Source organism: Triturus cristatus, chromosome 12 (assembly GCF_964204655.1).
Source record: "Triturus cristatus chromosome 12, aTriCri1.1, whole genome shotgun sequence".
NCBI classification, from domain to species: domain Eukaryota; kingdom Metazoa; phylum Chordata; class Amphibia; order Caudata; family Salamandridae; genus Triturus; species Triturus cristatus.
Genome location: NC_140595.1, coordinates 584,808,311 through 584,829,363, shown reverse-complemented (window position 1 = coordinate 584,829,363; position 21,053 = coordinate 584,808,311). Strand labels below are relative to the sequence as shown.

At 45.5% G+C, this 21,053-nt stretch overlaps 1 protein-coding gene across 1 annotated transcript in view; it reads left to right on the top strand.

The window, feature by feature from the left end:
- The window catches only part of LOC146776319 (polycystin-1-like protein 3), a 729,731-nt gene that overhangs the window by 100,171 nt on the left and 608,507 nt on the right, over positions 1–21,053 (top strand). Inside the window, exon 8 of the mRNA XM_085639623.1 lies at positions 12,028–12,221. Within this exon, the coding sequence (XP_085495749.1) occupies positions 12,028–12,221 (194 nt within the window). The remainder of the gene's footprint in view (positions 1–12,027; positions 12,222–21,053) is intronic.

Sequence of the window (21,053 nt, the reverse complement as noted above, 5' to 3'; positions counted from 1 at the left end):
TTATAAATTAAAAAGGATCGGACTCAGGGCAGAGTCCTGCTCATCCCCACAAGGTAAAGAGAAAGAGGGAGAGTTGAAGCCATTCAGCTTAACAAAATGCTCTCTATCTGAATGGAAAGATTTAAGGAACTTGAGGCCTTGTCCATGATGCCTTTATTAAAGAGATAGTCGTTGAGAAGGCTATGGTTGCCCGTGTAGAAAGCTGCAGAGAGGTCTAACAAAAATAAGGCAGCATTTCCACCAGTGTCAAGGGTTTGCCTTATTTCTTCCGAACTAGTGATCAGAGGTAATTTGGTGCTGTGTTGGCTTCTAAAGCTAAATTCGGTGGCATTTAGAAGTGCATTGTTAGTAATGAAAAGTGAGAGCTAAGAATTAATGTCCTTCTCCACAATCTTCGTTGGGAAGAGGAGGCCTGAAATAGGCCTGAAATTATTTGGATCGTTACTGTCTATATTTCTTTTTCAGAAGAGGCAGAATGGAACTCTTTTTCCATTCCTTAGGAAAATGACCCGTAGTGAACATCCTGTTGAAGATGTCCCCAAGGTGCCTAGAAGTGACAACAGGTGCTAAGTGAAGAATTCTGGGAGGGCAGGGATCTAAGGGGGAGCCAGATTTAATTTGGGTAACTAATGATTCAACCAGATCTTCCGAAAGATGGTTAAAGGACAGAAGGATTGGTCAGCTGTGATGTTTTTAGGTTCTGAAAGCTTTCTCGGTTTTATCACTGTAACAAAGAGTTCTTTGGGGTTGTTTAAAGAAGATTTATTTTGATGACATAACTGGATTTTGCTTTGAAAAGCATATACGTATATGCCTGAATGGCCTACTTGTATGATATTTTATCATAGGGATCATAGTGGATGCGCCATTTCTTTACTACCCTTCTACAGGCTTGTTTATGAGCTTTTAGGTTCTCGTCAAACCAAGGCTCAGAGGAAGAAAATCTTAGTTTTTCAGATTTTTGAGTGGGGCAAGCATATTGAGATATTAATCTCAGGCGTGGATTGAGCAAGATGTGCAGTAAGTAATTTAGGAGTAATTTTGTGCCAGGAGCAGCATAAAGTTTGCAGCAGCTGAGGGTGATCAATGGGATCGACAGCTTCCAGATTCAGTTGAAACATAACTGCACTATGGTCTGACCAGAGAAGTGAGAGAACAGTAGTGACATGGAGATAGGATTTGTCTGTAAAAATATAATCTGATGAATGGCCTGCTGAATGTGATGGAGCATTCCTAGACTTGCCAAAGAGTCTAAGACCTTGATAGTATCCTTGCCTGCCGAATTTTCAAGATGGTAATTTAAGTCCCTTAGTATAGTAAAATCGGGGAAATTGGCTTTAATGTCCCAGAGCTGATTGTTACTGTTTAAGAAGGCTGCACTGAGGCCCGGGCTTGATAAATAAGTACGCCATTAAATGAGTAATGATTAGAGAGAACAATTTTATATTTGAGTGCTTCTTAATCAGGCATAGTCGGTAGCGGCTCAAAGGAAACTTTGAGGTATTCCCTGTAATTAATTGCTTAACCACCACCCCTTTTCCCAGTATAATCTAGCCTCAAAATAGAAAAACCGGGGGAATCGCAACAATTAGATCCTGGTCAGATGAAGCATCTACCCTGGTCTCGGTTATAAAAGCCAAATCCAGTGCGTGAGTGTCTCAAATGTCCGCAAACTGGGATGTACTCTTTATAAGACACCATGCATTAATAAGCATCCCTTTGAATTCCCTAGGTGGAACGTCCCACTAAGAGACATGAGGTGCAGGAGAGCTTAGTTCGAAAATCTTAGAGTTGGTCAGAGTGAAATTACAGCCAGGCAAATATTCTCAGATATAGTATCTGACGCAGTCAGTGTGGGGCCTGAGCAGGTCTTACCTGAACGTTTAAGGGCATGTAGCTTGTCTCGTGAGTAGCCAATATGAACAACTGAATGGGGGGTAAAACTGGCAAGGGGGCTGTTGCTGAGCACGGTCCAAGCGCGGACAGGTGCAGATGGACTTGCCTTCGGCTTGCCAGCAGCTTGGACGCACCGTAGATCCAGCTTTGTAGCCCGGCATCCGGGGGCATGTGAGAAGCGCTACTCAGCACGATACTACCAAGTTAAAAATAACGTGAAGGCGAAATAAAATATCTAACTAGTGTCCAGCAACACCTGCTGGCCTTCACAAGCTCCCTTGGGAAAGATCATCTACCGGTAGCAAAAAAGGAGGAAAAGAAGTAGTATAAAATCACTAATAACACATAAAAACAATTAAAAAGCATGAAAGTCCACCATTCCATTACGGTGACCTGAAACCCAGGCACCTTCCAAAATTACCAGCTTGCGCAATACACGAAAATTTAAAGATTTAGAGCACAATTTTAACAGGAGAATCTCCTTCCGAGATCTGCGCGGACTCGCTGAGATCTTACTAAGTAGCCCGGCATCCACGGGCACGTTGAAGAGGGGCGTGTGAGAAAGCACTACTCAGCACGAAACCGCAAGTTAAAATTAACATGAAGGTGAAATAAAATACCTAACTAGGGTCCAGCTACCCATGCTGACCTTCAGAAGCTCCCTTGTGAAGGAACAACTACTGGTAACAAAGAAGAAAGAGAAAGAAATAGTGTGAAATCACTAATAAAAACAATTACAAAGCATGTAAGTCCACCATTCCAGTATGGCAGCCAGGGTGTCAGGCACCTCACAAAATTACATGCATGTGCAATACAAGAAAATTAAAAGATTTAGAGCACAATTTCAACAAGGAGAACCTCCTACCTAGAAAGCAAGGAATATATTTTAATGATTTATTAAAATCAAAAATCCTATCCTATCTCACACAATATGAGTAGTAGTTACTATAAAAGCAAACAAAACAATGGCAACTATATTTATCAATAGGCAGAGCAAAAGAAAATATTGTAATATTATGATGGTATTTTTAGGGTGTCTCTACATTGAGATCTTCAGCCTCTCCTTTCCCTCAGCTAAATAATCTAATCTTAGCACAAAAAGGAAACTGCTTGAGTTTCACAGGTGACCTTGTGTATACTTGCATACTTTTTCAGAACAAAAGAAGCTCTGTTCAATAAGGATACAGCTGTTGTTCTTGTCTCTGTGCCTCAAAGTCTATGCTGTCCTCGAACAGGCAGTTAAGCCTACCTGAAGACTCTACATACCTTTTCTGTAGCCTTCAGCAAGAAAAGTTGCTTAAAACTACTGCAGGACTATCAGCCTGGAGTCACTGGATCAACGTTATTTTCCATTCCATTCCACATTATATACTCTGTGTGCACACTGTTGAATGTTTTTAAAATAAATAATAAAAAGCTATTAAAGGCCTTCACATTATTTATAGTATGTGACGCACTGTCTGCTGTTTAAAAACAATAACAAAAAGTCAAGGTATACATTTCCATGAAGCCTTGTTGATTGTTTAAAAACAATTTCACAAAGTGTGTGTTTTAGTACCTGGTTTTGAAGCACAATTTCAGGTTCCATGTTGACTGTGACCAGATGAACCCGAAGGCCACATGGGATAATGAGGCCAAACTTTACGCTGCCAAACCCAAGACGACCCCATGATGCGACCGGTCGAAAAACGAAAGGAAGGTGCCATTCCCTTGGCAGATTATCACATAAGTCTAAGAAAAAACATAAGAAGTTGAAGCAGGAATTGTCCTCTTCCTGACACTCTCTGTCTTCAGAAAGGACACAATGGTATCAACGTGCCTCCTGGTCTGGCTCCAGATCTCCATCAGAACTGATGGAGAGTCTAGACCCATTTCGGTTCCCTCACCGACGTTGCTGTAAGTAGAAGAATGCAGAAAATCCAGACTGTGCCTTTTTAGCACTTTACCCAAACCATTTGGTGCACATTCAGGTCCCAAAGATCCACAGGGACCTCTAGTCAGACTTCTGCTGCAGGTCTGCCCTCAGCACCATCTGTGTACCTTGGACCCCTTTTGGGTTCAGCACTAGCTCTGGTGCCGAGTTCAGTTCCAGTCCCGGGCTCTGCACCAGTTCCATTTGCATAAACGTCGCTAACGCCGGAGAAGGATTTAAAGCCCATTGTGCCATCCAACTCAGTAGAAATTGCTAAGACTTCACCTGAGGCTGCGCCCGTCCCAGACTGGTATACAGCCAACTGGCAATCCTTCTGATTCTGACACTTTGCCTCTACCGCGGTAGGGCTCAAACTGCACACAGTTTTTTGGTACTGACTCGGACAGTGACAGTTATGATGAAGGGGATGATTATATTCCACTATATGATGAGGATAACTGGTATGAAGAACCACAAGATATCAGAGGTCTAAATACTTCTCCAGATACTGGCCTTGTGTCTCCCCTGGCCCTGTTATGGAGGAAAGTACCTCCTCAGTTAGTAATTGGAGTCAATTTTAGGTCAGCGGTTAACATGCAGGTTGCTTGTCACCATTGCCTGGCACAGGATGACCCGGTTTTTCATAAACAACATCCAACGACAGAGACTTTGGTGGTACAGGCATCCACCAGCAAAGTAAATGCCAATGCCTTTCTATCACTCTGTCTGATTGTGAGTTGAAATGGATGAAGACATTTGGTAAGCAGATTTTGTCCTCTGCAGGCTTTACTCTGAGGTCAGTAGATACCAGCTGTCATCTCAGCAGCTACTCTCCTGCCTTTTGGGACTCCATGTCACCAGTTTTACTGGCGGTTGTGGAAGACCTTTGGGTAGCCTTTTCTCAAGCTATCCAGGATCGTCGCAATGCCATGAAATGTTTGTTCTTGTTTGGGCACGAGTGACTATCTGTGCCAAGCAATATGCACCAGTGTCACACTTCAATGTCACACCTGGATGAGGTCTACAGGCTTCTCTGAGGATGTGTAAGCATCCTTGATTAATATGCCGTTTGATAGCTTGTGTCTCTTTGGCGAAAACATTGATTTGGCTCTGGAACAGTTTAAGTAGAGTTGGTCCACAGCATGTAACTTGGGTCCTTCTCTCCCATGAGACACTTCCACCAACTATTTTTCCTCTCCATGGCTATAGTCAAGATTTCCTGTTTCTCCTATGCCAGTCCCCCCACTAGCCCAGCAGCCCTTTCAGCCCTTAGGTGGCCAGGGCTGCGGTTCTTAGAGACAATGCCCATGTCAGCAGGGACAACGTGTAGTGTAGTACCCCGCCATTCTAGCATCTGCAGCAGTAAAACTGCTTTAGTGTGTCCTTGCCAGCACACAGCCCCCTATTGGTGGCAGGATCCACTATTTCCTATGGAGGTGGCAGGCCAAATGGGTCATCCAAATTGTCCATCACGGCTTCACCCTCCCATTTATTTCTAACCGCCACATCTTCCACCATCATCAGGGCCGCTTACTGAGGATTCATTGTCTATTTTGCTGCAGGAAGTGCAGGGCCGTTTGGCCAAGGGGGCCATAGTCAGAGTTCTGGCCTCTAAAGTAGGAACTGGGTGTTATTCCTGCTATTTCTTTATGCCAGTGAATGGAGTCCTTTGTCCTATTTTGAATCTTTCACCTCTCAACACCATCCTGCTAAAGGACAAATTGATTGGGCTCATGGCAGCCCAGGTCCTGTCTACCCTAGACCCATGAGACTGGATAATGGCGCCGAACCTGCAGGAGGCTTATTTCCATATCCCCATCCTGCTGGCCCACAGGCACTACCTGCGGTTCACAGTGGGCCAGGAGCATTATCAGTTTGCCGTGCTCCCTTTTGCCTTCACCTTTGCCACTCTGGTATTCACGAAAGTGATGGCACTGGTTACTTCCCTTCTTTGGAGAGCGGGGTAGCAGTCATCCCAAACTTCAGCAATTGGCTGCTTAAGTCAGATTCGCCCCATGCAGTCGTCAACTGACACCAGATGACAGCAAACCTCCTAATATTGTTGGGGTTTACTATCAGCGTGCAGAAGTCACAACTCTCTTTGTAGCCACTTCAGTTCATCCGAGCTATTCTGGATACAGTGTGCTTTCGTGCTTTCCCCTAAAGTGGAGAATCCAGAACATTCAGGCTATGATCCCAATGTTTCAGCACTGTACTGGATCTACGTGCAGATGACTTCGAGGCTTCTGGGTTTGTTGGGTTCCTGCGTCATGCTGGACACTCTTACTTGGTGACACATGCAGGCTCTGTAGTGGCACCTCAAATCCCAGTGGGAACAGCATAATGGGACTCTGTCGGATTGTTTCCGGATTTTGGAGAAGACTGCAAAAAGCCTGCAGTGGTGGCTACAGGCCTGCGATTGGGTCTGTTGCTGACCGCTCTTTACACCACCCATAGCTTAAGGTGCTTAAGGATGCATTACTAAAGGGTTGGGAAGGCCATCTGGGAGAGGTGGAGATCAGAAGCCTCTCGTCTAAGGTGGAGATTCAATTCCACATCAGTTTGTGGAAGTTGAGAGGGATTTGCTTGCCATAGAAGGCCTTCCTGCCCACCATCAGAGGTGGCTGGTGCTCGTGCTCACAGACAACACCACTGCCATGTGTTAATGCTAAAAGCAGGGCTTGCATAATTTCCATCTTCATGCTTACAGTTTGAGTTTTGCCTATTAACCTCCTTCTGCCTTCCTCCTGAGGTTGTTGATGTCATCTTTGCTGCGAGGCATCCTTCCACAAAATTAGTATATGCCAGTCATTGGGACAAGTTTGTGATTTGGTGCAGCATCTGTCAAACTGATTCATTGCAAACGATGTTATCTAAAGTTTTGTTGTTTGTTTTGTCAGTGGCCCACCAAAGACTTGCTCTGACCACTGGTAACGGTTAATTATTGACCTTTTCAGTCTTTTTGTGGTTGCCCGATCAGCCCTTTTTATTTAAATCAGATGTTGTGATTAGATTTTGGAAAGTTTTGCAGCATTTTTTTCCACCCAGACTCTTTGTCATGCCTCAGTGGGACTTAAATGTTACTCCTCACCCCCTATTATCCTTGCACAGTTGTGCATGAAGACTTCTGATGTTGTGAACCATGTTTCTCATTGACACATTATAGATGTGTGAGTGAGCTGCAGGCGCTGTCTTTCAACCTACCCTAAACAACATTCTTTGTGGATAACTTGGTGTTGGGGACCCTACCTTCCTTTCTACTGAAAGTAGTCACTTCATTTCATGTCTGGTAGGCTATCACTCTTCTGGCATTCTTTGCTCCGCCTCATCCCTCTAAAGAGAAATAGAGACTTCAATGATTGAACCCTAACAGGACATTAACCTTTTATATAGATCCCACCAAAAAGCATTTGGTGAATATTCAATTCTTTCTAGAGTATTGCAGTACAAAAAAATGGCACGGTAGTGCAAAAACTGACCGTCTCTTGTGAATTGTTTTCTGCATATAGATCTGCTACGCACTGGCTAAGAAGCAGCTCCCAGGAGGCTTAAGGGCTGATTCCACAGGGGATAAAGCTCCTTCCACTGCGTTGACATACAGAGTGCCTGTTATGGATATTTGTCAGGCAGCTACATGGGTGTCAGTACACACGTTCACAAAGCACTACCTCCGGGACAGTCAAGCCTATCATGAGGGGCATTGTGGTTGCTCAGTCCTGCTGGACGTTTTGGTCTAAGCCAGTTCACAGACCCACCACCAAGGTGGTACTGGTATGGTATCTATCCACAAGGAGTGTACTCTGTGGTTAGAAGTATCCATCAGAATAACAAATTACTTACCTTTGGTAATCATCTCTCTGGTGAATAATCTGTCAAAACACAGATTCCTCACCAACCCTCCCACCTCCTCGTTCTGTGGCCTGCAATCTTTTTCCATCTAAAAAGGTCCCAATGTAGATAGAGATTTGCACATGGGTGATGCCAATCTGCTGATGGGCTTTGCATTTGAGGGTGTGGACAACCTGACATCAGCACGCCTGGGTGGCGCTTATTTGCAACACCACTTGTCACTTCTGAAGTGGAATTACATAGGGATGTAGCTGCACAACAAGACCTGCCGGAGTGCGGGAGCACTTCTTCAAAAGTTTTGTATTGAGTTTGCCTAGGGCATATACACAAGGTGAAGAATCTGTGGTTATATAGAGTATCCTCTAGAAAGATCGTTATCAAAGATAAGTAACTTGTTCAACTAGAAAATTAAAAAATTCAAGCCCTGTTAAAATAGGCACTAACGTATTCGGGCAAGGTCAATTATCACTGTATTTAAACAAATATTTTAACGACTTTGATAATTAAGCAATTTGTATTTGAAAATGTGCACCTAATTAAAGAAAATGTATAATTCAAAAGGGGATACCTAAAGCAGAAAATATATGAAAATTACATCATCCTCGAAACCATAATGAAGCTGTTCATAAATTATATCATATATGCTATGCTATGAATGTATATATGTATGTTTTTTAAGTGCAATGAAAAATGAAAAAAGCTAGGTTATTATTTTTTGATTTTATCTACTGCATCTTCGTACAAAGAGTCTTAAAAATGAATCCCAATGGGATTAAAGGGCACAAAGGTAAATATTTACATAGGCAAGCAGTAGCTGCTTCTGATGATCTCTTTTAAGTTCACATGATTGTCGGAAAACCTGGTTATTTTCAAACTTAAAGCACTGAAGAATACAAAACAGATGATAATTCTTCTTGATGATAAGCATATGTGAAAATTTGTGAGTTCTCTCAAAATGTAGATGATGATGATGAGGAAACCATGAGTCTCCCAGAAAATGAGGACATTGAAACCACAGCTGTATATTCTGTAAATGGTGTCAATGACGAAGCTGAAGAATATTATAAAACAACACCAATTGAGTCTGAAGACTCAGTGATCTGGTGCATACTAAAGTAGGCACAGGTGATGACACAAGTGGTGGCATTGCAGCATGATCATATGTAGATTATTTGATGATGGGCAACTGTATTGCAACACAGAATGCTTCCAGGGGTCGAGGCTGTGCCATGTGTGCATTCTGCTGGTGAAATGTCAAGAGACATTACTGGTGGTTGTTCCAGTGGGCTATCTAAGTAGATTATTTCATAGCAGTTCATACGCCAAAAAGCAGGTCTTGTGTGAGGAGCTTGAAGTTTGTGAATTGACAAAGTTAGTTTTTGGCTTACCCCGTCAACAAGTCTCCTAAGCAGAGTGCCATTGGTTCACGGCATTGGAGTTCAGTTGCAAAGAGATCATTTTCATTAACCTTGGGATTCATCTGGTGGCGTGCCTGCGCCAGCACCACACTCAGCGAGGCATTGGCTTTTCGTCCCGTGCCCTGCTTACATCTATGTACGCTGATGACGTCACAATATATATCCGCGAACCCCAGGAGAATCTAGCTCCTGTGACTAGATAGGTCATCCGCTTTGGATGCCTATCCGGGGTTCAGGTTAACTGGAGCAAATCCGTTCTGTTCCCTCTCACATATGCCACTCAATCGTTCTCCACTGACTACCCATTCATTTGGGTGACTGGTCCTACCAGATACCTGGGCATCTGGCTGAGTAGAGTCATGGATGAGCTGTGGAGGTCTAATTTCGGCAAAGCAATGGACTGGCTTGAGACCAAGACGCAAACGTTGCAAAAACTTCCTCTCTCCTTAGCTGGGCGCATCGCCATCACAAAAATGATCGTGCTTCCAAAATTCCTATACTTGTTTATAAACTTCCCCATTCCACTCACATCCAATTTTTATTTTTAAACTGAGATCCAACATTGTTACATTGATTTGAGCAGGACACCAGCCCCATATCGCTTACGACGTCCTAATGCTACCCCTAGCAAGAGGTGGAATGGGGGCCCCCGATCTTAGACATTATGCATTATGCGCCCAAGCTAGCTTCCTCGATTTTTTGATTTACCCAACGCCTTTTCAGCCACATGTCGCGGTCGAGACGGACTTGGCCTCCACCTGGCCACTGCAGACAGCACTATTTTAACCTCACAGAATCTCCCGAGGCGAGATAGACACGGTGGAATGTGTACACTGGGCTTGGGATGGGCTACCCAAATACACTTGCGCAAAAACACTCTTTGCACCTTCAATGCAGCTTGCTAGCAATCCCGCATTCGCCCCATTGCAAACAGCTGGCATGGCTCACCGCGCAGCAGACTTGGGTATCCGTACCTATGCCGATATTTACCCCAACAATAAATTCCTCACATTTCCTGATGATGCAGCACCACTAGACAAGCTGCTCTATTACCAGATTAGGGCCACATGTAAAAATGACAACCCTGCCTTTCCGCTTGCTCTCCAGCCCAACACTGCGCTCAAATGCATACACTCCTCCACTTCCCCACACAAAATAGTCACAAGGCTCTACACTCTCACATTGGCGGCCTCCCCCATGGACACTGAGCACGCTCGTAACGCATGGGGCGCAGACCTGGCTGGAGGTCTCCCTCCCGCATAGCGGCAATACTGCTGCAACCAAACCAAGCGCCTCTCCCCCAACTATCGCCTATGGCTTATCCATTTTAAATATTTACACCGGCTGTACCGCACTCCCGCAACACTGCACAAGAAGGGTCTGAAAGACAATGAAAGATGTGTGCGTTGCTCGGCTCCCGGTGCGGATTTTGCACACCTGGCCTGGTAATGCCCCAAGGTCTCAGACTTTTGGCTGCAGGTGTGCTCTATGATTAGTGATATCATTCAAGAACACATAATAGTGCATTACACCAGAACCTCGAACTCGGAGTCCATGAGGCTCGCGATTTTGCGTTCTAAATCACTCTCTTTCAAGAATTGAGAAAGGGAACACCTAACTGTGAGTAGACGGTTGGGCCCTACTGTGACCAAGGGTTCTGTACACCTTAGCGTGCGTAGACCACCCTGGTCACTCTCACTGGTCCTGACGAGAACCTGGAATTCTCCACCTAGAGGTTGAAACATCTAGACCGTTTTTTAATTCACCCTTTTTTCACTTAGAGATACCGAAAGTCAATCATACCTAACACGGTATCGCCAAAATTAATTTTTAATATTGTTCAGTTGCTCCAGAATAAATATTTCCCGTCAAGGAGTTAAAACTGGCCAATTTTTAATTCACTCAACTTTTTCGCTGAATCACAATAATACCCAATCCACTGTAATCAGGTGTCGCAGCACACCCGATAGGCACTCGGCTGTTTGGGTGGGACCCCGATGATGAAGCATGTCACCAACTAGGTTGGTGAGTGAGGGGTCTTCATAAAATGGAGAATTTTTCCTTTTTATGTGTGCACCTCCTGTCTGACTTCAAAGACATTGCCATGTCTCTAGGGTGTACCCATTCTATTGTTTTGGCTAGATAAAGTAACCACCAGAAAGAAGGTAAGTCATATTTTGGAAATATTCCAGAGGGATTATAACATTTTATAAGCGATAGTATTTTAAAAAAAATGCATAATTGAATTAAAATTAGTGAAAGGAAAATTAATGTAGTAATTTACTACAGTGGTTTCCAAATACGTCTACCAAGAGCTTAAAAAAAAGAAAAACGGAATTTACTATGCAAAAATCGCTGCTCTATTTCCAGAGCAATGTTTGCATCCTTTTCGTAGTAGACTGGCATAAATGTCAACAAATCAGTTCGGTCATCTAAAAAAGGGAGTGGGTGGTAAAGAAATGTGACGCCAAGATGCTCTAGTCTTTGAGAACAATGTTTTGCTCATGCTAACTGTGGATTGACTTGCTGTTGTATTGATTATGTTGGTTGTAAATTGTTATTCTCTCTTCTTGGGCATTTTACACATTCGCAGCCTTTGACTATGCTCCTGCAAACACGACTAAAACAGTTACCAAACTGGCTCCATCTTCCATTAAGGACCAGCTAGGTCTGGGCTGGACTGTTTCACCATCCTGCAACAGTTACAGAGATATATACTTTAAATGTTACCAAACATTATAGTCACTTAGTGTGCATGTTACTCTGTTTTAACATTTTGTAAGATGACTTGGAATGAGCCATATAGGGTGTCAAGAGTACATCAGGTCTCTGAGACGCCATGTTTCTTGACTTGGTACGTCATTTAGGAACCATGTTCATTCCCATCATCCACCCTGTTTGCCGTGGGAAGTCACATTTTGTTCTTGACTATCACTTCATATTTGCACACAGCTGGCGGATACACATGGGTGCTATCTCCCACGCTGCTGCAGAATGGGACAGGGTACTACAGCGTGACAGCTCAGGTGATCAATAGCAGCACCCTGGAAGAAAAGACCCTTGTGAACTTCTCCATCACCACCTTCGCCACTCAGTGTGTCTTCTGGAACGCGACGCTCAACATTTGGGAGCACGATGGTTGTTCTGTAAGTAAACACGTTTTTATCCGCAACATGATATCTAACTGGGAAATTGTCTGGTTGCTTAGAGGAAGATTTCCTTGGTGAAAATAATGATATTACAGTGAATGTGAGTAAATGGCTGGCAAGCCATTAGAACGAGAATGAGCAGAGGTTTAATGCATTTTTTGCTAAGCTATTACAATGACTACATCTAGTTTATAAATGGTGCAAGGCCTCCTCAGGGTATATCTAAAGTCATGTTTTAGCTGGGGAATACTTTTGAAAGTGGCGTACAAATGTTAGTGCTTTTCTAAGTGTAATTTTGTACATTGGCAGGGGAGGTCACTTGCCCCGGGGAGCTCACCCCCAGGGCTGAAATTAATCAATATGGGGATGGAGGGACCATACGCCCCCCTCCCCGAACCTCTAAAGGCCGATTGGGGACCCCCATCCCTCGGACAGCTAAACTAGTTAAAAGGTAGGGGGTACATGGCCCCCCTCCCTGAGCTAACAATGGCTCCAGGGACCCCGTCCCCCGGGGCCAGCTCATTAGGTATGTATGCCCCATAATGCGCAAATAAATATTTTGAGTTTTACAACTGAGCTTTGTCAACAAATCAAACATTAAAATAATGTGAAGGACAGAAAATACTCGAGTATCAAACCATTACGGTTTATTAAAAGTTAATTTGGCGCACTCTGCTTTTGGCTCTGGTTCCCGAGGGGTGGGCATCCTCGTTCGTAAATCCTTCCCTTTAAAGATTAACACGGTCCGCACGGACCCACTGGGTAGATTCATAGCTCTGTCTGGGACTTGGGAGGGAGCCACCCTCAACCTGGCCTCAGCATACGTTCCACCGGGCCTCCACACGCAGGCTTTTATAGATCTTGGCGACATACTTCTGGGTTTGCAGGACAGGCGGTTACTGATTGGAGGGGACTTTAATTCCATCTTCTCTGATTCCCTAGACCATTGGCCTCAGAAAGACCTGACATTATCCCGCAAACTGATTCATAACTTCTTAGGCGCAATGGGTCTGGCGGATGTCTGGAGGTGCCTACACCCAGCCGAACTCCAATACACGCATCTCTCGGGTCCCCACGGCACCATGTTACATATTGATTATGTGCTCACACTCACACATCATCTCCCCACCGTCAAAGAAATACGTCACTTGGCTAGGGGCATATCGGACCATTCCCCACTACTGTGTAGATTGGAGGCGGGGGAACCCTCGGTAGGATGGGTGGCGCCGATCAACCCGTGGTATCTTACGACACCCCCCATTAGCGATAAGGTTCTGTCTGAAACTGAATTGTATTTTCAAGAAAACCAAGGGTCAGTTAGTTTGTCTGTCTCCCTCTGGGAAGCCTACAAGACAGTCATTTGAGGGGTGGTCCTGGGACAGGTCGCAGGGCAACGTAAGGAAACAGCTGACGCCATTACGCGCATAGAAAGTGAATTCCTAGAACTGGAACGCGTAGTTAGATCGCAAGACTTGGGACATGTGCGCCAAATGCTCCGCGTCAAAACCAAGGAACTCCTGGACCTAGCCACGGATGCGACCAAGGCGCAGTATCGGGCTACCATTAGCAGGATCTATAACATAGGCCATAAGGCGGGCAAATTGCTGGCCTGGCTGGACTGCAGAGATTGGGCGCAGCGGGTTGTGGCTGAACTGGCCATTGATTCTCACTCCTGACTCACCGCTCCGCAAGACATCGTGGATGCATTCGGTAGTTATTACCACTCCCTGTATTCTTCCAGCACGTCCTATTCGAAGGAAGAGGCTTCTTCCCTCTTACAGGATATACGGATGCCAGTTGTCACAGAGGAGGAGGGTCTCGACCTAGACCGAGTCATCACAGTAACAGAAGTGGAGAAGGCCATTCATGATCTGTAGGGGGTAAAGAGTTGGGCCCAAACGGGATCCCTGTTGAATTATTCAAGTTAACGGCAGGTATGACTGCCCCCTTCCTCACGGCCATGTATAGAGAAAGTAAGGAGGTAGGAATTCTTCCTGAAGATCACAGACTGGCCAATATCGTTGTAATTCACAAAGCGGGTAAACCCACCGACTGGTGTTCTTCATTCAGGCCCATCTCACTCCTTAACTGTGAGGCCAAGATTCTCGCCAAGGTGCTTGCCACTCGTCTGCTATCGGTTCTTCCCAACTTGGTACACCCGGGCCAATCCGAGTTCATGCCGGCAAGAAACACGTCCCTTAACCTCCGCCGACTGCATGCAGTGCTCAGCAGGGCAGGTACAATCAGTGAAAATGCCGCGGTGGTGTCGTTGGACGCCGCCTCGGCCTTTGACACTATTGAATGGCCATACATGTTCGCGGTGCTCCGCAAGTTGGGATTCGGTCTGGAATTCATTGGCTGGGTGTGTCTTTTATATAGTCAGCCGTTGGTACAAGTGGTGGTCAACAATCAGAAGTCTCCTGTCTTCTCTCTGGGGAGGGGGACCAGGCAGGGCTGCCCCCTGTTCGCGCTTCTCTTTGCTCTAGCCTTGGAGCCTCTCGCAGCGTGCATTCGGCAGGACCCCGCTATCCGGGGCCTCAAATGGACGTATGGGTGGGAGGACCGCATATCACTGTATGCGGACTACATCCTGCTCTATCTCGCCTCCCCGGCAGCGTCTCTCAACGTGGTGATGGATATATTCTATGTTTTTGGCAGGTTTGCAGGCTATCGAATCAACTGGTCCAAATCTGTGTTCTCCGTTTTTAGTGGGCAACGACCTCGACTTTCTTGGGATTGCCAGCTGACGGAGGCCATCGCAGGTTTCAAATATCTGAGTATTTGGGTATCTAAAGACCTAAAGCGATTTTACGACACTAACCTCCGGCCGCCACTTGTGCGCCTCAAATCTGACTTCCAACATTGGAGATCACTCCCCTTGACAATCCTGGGACGTTCTGCCCTATTCAAAATGATGTCTCTCCCCCGTCTCCTATACGTGTTGCAAAACACTCCTCTTCCGGTAGCGGCGTCGTTTTTTAAAGAACTGGAGAGCACTGTGCGAGACTTGTTGTGGGAGGGTAAGCCACCTCGCATTGCCTTGCATAAGCTCACACTGGGGTGGTTCGACGGGGGTATCGGACTCCCCGACATGAAAATGTACTACTGGGCCTCGCAGCTCGCTGCCATCAATCAATGCACATGTAGGTGGCACGATGACCCTGCGTTTTGAATTGATCGATGGCTTCTTCCGGGTGGTGGGTTCGAGGGCGCACTATATACAAAATCTCAGAAAAATGTCTTGTCAGGCCTGACCAAACACGCTGTGCAAATATGGAAAGACGCTACAAAAAGCCTGGGGTGGGATGATAAGCTTACCCAAGCTACGCCGCTCTGGCATTACGACCAGCTGGGACGGCTGTCGGGTTCTTTGGGGTTCGACAAATGGGACACCATTGGTATTTCCAGAATTGGGGATCTTTGGAAATCCGGGAATGTCATACCGTTCTCCCAACTAAGTCAGGAGTTTGAAATGGCTAGCTCTGAACAGTTCCGGTATCTCCAGATTAGACATGCACTACTCTCAGCTCTCCCTAAGGGCACAGATCTCCCAGCATCCTCCCCCTTAGAGGACAGGGTTCTAGATGGCGATTTGCCCAAAAAGGCCATATCCGTCATATATAAGAAACTTATCAATAATATGACTGATCCCCTGACTCGGCTACAAGGTAAATGGGACCAAGATGTTGGAGGCTTGGACGACGAGGAATGGCGTGGCGCGGTGACGTCTCCCCGCAAGGTTGCCATCTCCTCCAGACTTCGACTGGTACAGTTAAAAATCCTCCACAGGACGTACCTATCCAGTCCTTCGATGGGTCACATGGGTTACGCCCATGACAGTGGCTGTGCTCGGCACTGCGGACAGGTGGGCACCTTCTTTCATACACTTTGGGAACGTGAGATGATTCAGAAGTTCTGGGAGGGGGTGGTTTTAAAGATGGAGGAAGTATTGGGGCAATAGTTACATTGCAACATCAAACTGATTTTGTTAAATATATGGGACCCCACTGACCTTACGGCCAAGGAGAGGATATGGGTCACGTTGGGCTTCATGGTGGCCAAGCGGAATATAGCGTGATTGTGGAGGGCTCCGACCACACCAAGTATTGCGGATTGGGCCAGAGATATGGACTGGTGCATATTGACTGAGATCCCTATCTATGTATCCAGGGGATGCCCAAAGAAATGGTCTCAAATTTGGGGGCCTTGACACACATTCCTGGGGGAGATTAGCGAGCCACGGGAGGCCGGGGGGATGGAATTGATGATATTGGATGGCGATACATTCCTACATGCATTCATATAGCGTTGGAGTGAGGAGGTCTATAAGGTTCTAACGCAATGTGTGCCATTAACTGCATGTGAAATGTTGTGTCACCGCTGTTTAACATGCCAATTTTTCAATAAAATGAGTTAAAAAAAAAAAAGTTAATTTAGTTCACAGAAGGCAAACCAGGTAAGTAGCAAATCATAATCAGAATGTGTAATGCTATGAGTAATATGCAAATCAAATATATCTAAATCATATCATTCAGAGGACAATCCAGTAGAGAGAGTACAAAAGAAAGTCAGTTCTCTCCTTTGGGAGCGTGCTCTAAATATCTTATTCTGCACTGTTCTATGCTGCACTGAAAATTCTCTGAACTCCGATCTATATTGTACTAACTTAAAACACACAATTCTAACATTTACACACCTACACACAGTTCTCATAAGGCTATCCAGTCAGTTTAAAGCTTGATTTTACAATTATGTACTCATTAGATTCTCAGGACTCTTCAAAATACAGGCTTCTCTTAGCGTCTTTCAAACTTACCCTATCCGTAACAAGATGAGATACATGTACCAAGATTTACTCAGCAGGTGTCTTCTTGAATTCGCTGTTCATTAAAACATTCAACGACTATTGTAAAGTAAAGAAAACATTTCTTCACATGGCAAAGAAGGCAATAGAACATTGCGTTTGTTAATTAGGACTCCAGCTGGCCTAGAAAAAAAATGTTCATTTGTTACAAAACAAGATAGCAACTAACATTACCCATTTTAAATTCAGGCCTACATTAATTATAGCCAATCTAAACGTGATTAAACATAACTTCTCTCCTACAAATACAATTTGCATCTCTTTGTGTTAATGGAAAACATTTTAGATAAAAAAAACCTTCGTAAATGTCCCATCTATCTGTCCATCAATATAACTACCTGTTATCTTCTAAATAGAGCTAGATGAGCTCGAAAGCTTTTAGAGGTGACAGCTTACAGAAATCAACACACACAATTATGATTCAGTTAATTAAGAGTCAATCCTAGGTCTAGACAAGGATAGCAATCAAATATTTATATTTATGAACTTAAATTCACTAAAAAGATAGAGGTGAAAAATAAAAACAGCTTTAAAATATAGGGATACACATTCTCGAAAAAAATCAGTCCGAGCTTTTGTTAATAAGAAAGTAACTGATGACCTATTAAAATCCATTAGGCTTTTCAAATATATCAAAACTTTTTAAAGTGCATGCATGGTTCTGTTCTGAACAGGAGTTAGATCCTGTGGCACATAGACAGGGCTGATTTTGGGATGAAGTTTGGTCAGGTGGAAACATATAACTTGAGAATTTGAATCACGCATAATTATGGGGTTTTGGGCCTTCCTCGTGGCTAAGTCTGTTTCTAGACTCCAGCATTTGTCTGCAGACCTTCAGCCGGACTGATGTCAATATCAATGCCAGGAGGTAACTGCATTTCTTGTGTCTGACTTTGCTTTGTGGGCAGCTTTTCTCACCTGTCAAGAGATTGCAGCCCAGCAGCTCGATTCGCCAACATTTCTTCTCTCGCTGCAAAAACTTCTTCGTTTGAAAGAGATATAAAACACCTCAATCTAAACTTTTAATTTTATTTCCTGGATGGTTCTTTATACTGCTTATTTATCTATATTTGAATTTTACCCTCTCCATAAATGAGTGTGTAGCACTTTAGTGAAAGAAGCTAAAGGCTAGGAGCCTGATTTAGAACGGTGACAGATATCCTGCCTGCCGAAATATAAATCCTGTTGCATCCTTTGTGAATTGTATTTCAGCAGATGGGATATCAGTCACCAGTGTGATGGAGTAACCCGCTTGGCGAGTTCTAAATCAGGCCCTAAGACCAAATATATATGGTTCTCAACTGTGCTAGTTGTTAATTGTGATGAGGTTGACTTTAAGAACAAGTTTCATTATGGGAAAGAAGTAAACTTCTTAGAGTTCCCTGGGGACTGTATCCCAATGATAGGGTCCAAGAGGTCTGAAGAATTTCAACATAAATGAAGAGAGATTACGACTAACAGAGTGCATGAAGAGGCATTGCTTAGAATTTTTTATCAAAGGCAGCATTGTAAGGCATTGGCTAAAGTTGTAATAAAAATTGGGAAAGCCAATTGGTATCTGATTTAATGTGCTAGCGCCTGTAAAGATAGGTAGCTGCAGATCTGTATTTTTCCATCTATTAGTCACAAGGAGCTGACAGATGGAAAGGCAGGGAGATGTAAATTAGTATCACTTGCATTTCTTTGCATGTATACCACTGGAGGTGGAAGGATATATCCAAAAATCCAATAGCATTAGGTGAAACGAAATACTTCTTTCTCTTGGATGAGCCAGAATTTGATTCTCAAAGGTACCAGCTAATGACTGAAGGCGGCAGGTTAAAAGAAAATGTCTCCAGCAACATGAAAAAACTTTTGCTGGCAGCCATTACAGGACCAGGGGACTTAGTCCCCTATTCTGAACCCCCTAGGCGCCATGGCGGAGGGGTAGCCTGGCCCTCATAAGGCGAGGGGAGAGGGGCCCGTGGCCCCCTCCCATTTCATAAAAAAAGGCCATGGAGATAGGGTCTGCAGCCTAATAAGGCTTGGGAGGGGGATCACGTGGCCCTCTCCCCTTTGATGAGAAAAACAGCCCTGGGGGATGGGTTACCCAGGACGTGATAAGGCTCTTGGGGCATGCAGCCCACTCCCCTTTCATAAAAAAAGGCCCTGGGGATGGGGTCCCCTAGGCCTAAAAAGGCCTGGGGATGGAGGCCATGCGGCCCCACGTCCCCTTTAATTGAAAAAAATACCTTGGGGGATGGATTCCCCAGGGCATAAGGAGATTCGGAGAGGGGAGCTGCATGTCTCCCTCCCCTTTTTTTGTAAGTTTTGGCCTCAGTAGTTGCCTCCCTGGGGCATGTAATGGCTTGGGGAAATTGGCCCAAAACCTCTATCTCTTTAACAAAGAAAAAGTTCGGGATGGGGTCCCCAGGGCCTAATGAGGATTGGGCAGTAGGCCATGCAGCCCTCTTCCTCTTCAAAAGAGATATGGCCCTTGGAGATGGGGTCCCCAGGGCCTTTTAAAGGCTCGAGGAAGTGGGCCGCGAGGACCCCCTCCCCTTGAAAAGGAACTTCCTGGTTAATAGGTTCACAGGGTCCTTTTAAAGGCTTGGGGATGGCGGGGGCTACGCTGACCCCTTCCCCTTAAAAAAAAAAAATACGGCCCTGGGGACATAAACAAAAACAAAACACCAAAAATTGCAGCATTTCCTCGGGATTGTGTAATAAATGTTGGCCAGTGCCGCTTAGTTTTAATAATGGGAGGAGGGCGCATGTCCCCCCCCTTCCCCAGCCTTTACAGGCTCCAGAGATCCCATCCCGGGGCCGAAATTATTGTATATGGGGATGGGGGAAGCGCAGGCCCCATCTCTGTGCCATCACAGGCCCCAGGGAGCTCATCCCCGGGCCGAAATTAATCAATATGGAGAGGTCAGCCGCAAAACCTAATTACGAGGGAGTTGGGCACACAGCAACCCTCCCTAAGCCATTAATGGCCACAGGAACCCCATCCTCCAGGGCCAGCTCATTAGATGTCTCCTTGAGAGCCCACCCCCGGGACATAGCCGTTCCCCTGCCTGCATCAACGCTTGCATGGAAACCTGTGTTTGCTGCTGCTTGGCGGGAACATTTTTGAATCTACCGTCAAATGGGCGCACACACAAAGTCTTCTCCCAGGAGCTTTGAAAAGGCGGGCAGGAAAATAGATAAAAATTTTGCTCCCGGCCAGAGGGAGCAGCATTAGAAGTTGCTCCCTCCGACTGAGAGCCAAGCTTCTCCTGCTACATGCTGGGAGTCGGCTGGGGACGCTGGACCTTGGGGCTCCCCATGTGGCCCCCAAACAAATGTATTATGGGTGCTCTGGGTGAGTACCAGGGTACCCACCTTTAATGATGCACTTCTCGGGGGATGAGGTCCCCGGGGCCGGAAAAGGCTCGGAGACTTGTGATCCCCCTTTCATAAAAAAATGCCCTGGGGATGGGCCCCCTCGGCCTAATACAGCTCGGTTGGGGGGGGTACACATCACTCTCCCTTTAACTAAAAAAATTGCCCCCAGGACCTAAAAAGACCCTGGGGGAGAGGGGGACATTGCCCTCTTCCCGCCCCTTTTTTGTAGGTTTTGTGCATGGGTGTTGGCTACCTGAGGCCCATAATGAATTGGGGAGGGGGGCCCATGGCCTCCCTCCCCTTTAGAAAAAGAAAACAGACACTGGGGCATAGGGTCCCCAGGGCCTAATAAGGCTCGGGCGGTGGGCCACAGGCCCCCCACCCCCTTTAAAAGAGATGTGGACTGGGGGATGGGGTCCCTAGGGCCTTTTAAAGGCCCTGGGATATGGAGTCCCTAGGGCCTAACGAGACTCAGGGAGGGGGGCCATGTCGCACCCCTCCCTTTAAAAAAAAGGACCTGGGGATGGGATCCCTAGGGCCTAATAAGGCTTGGAAAGGCCGGGCCACGTGCCTTCCTACCTTTTAAAAAACATAAGGCC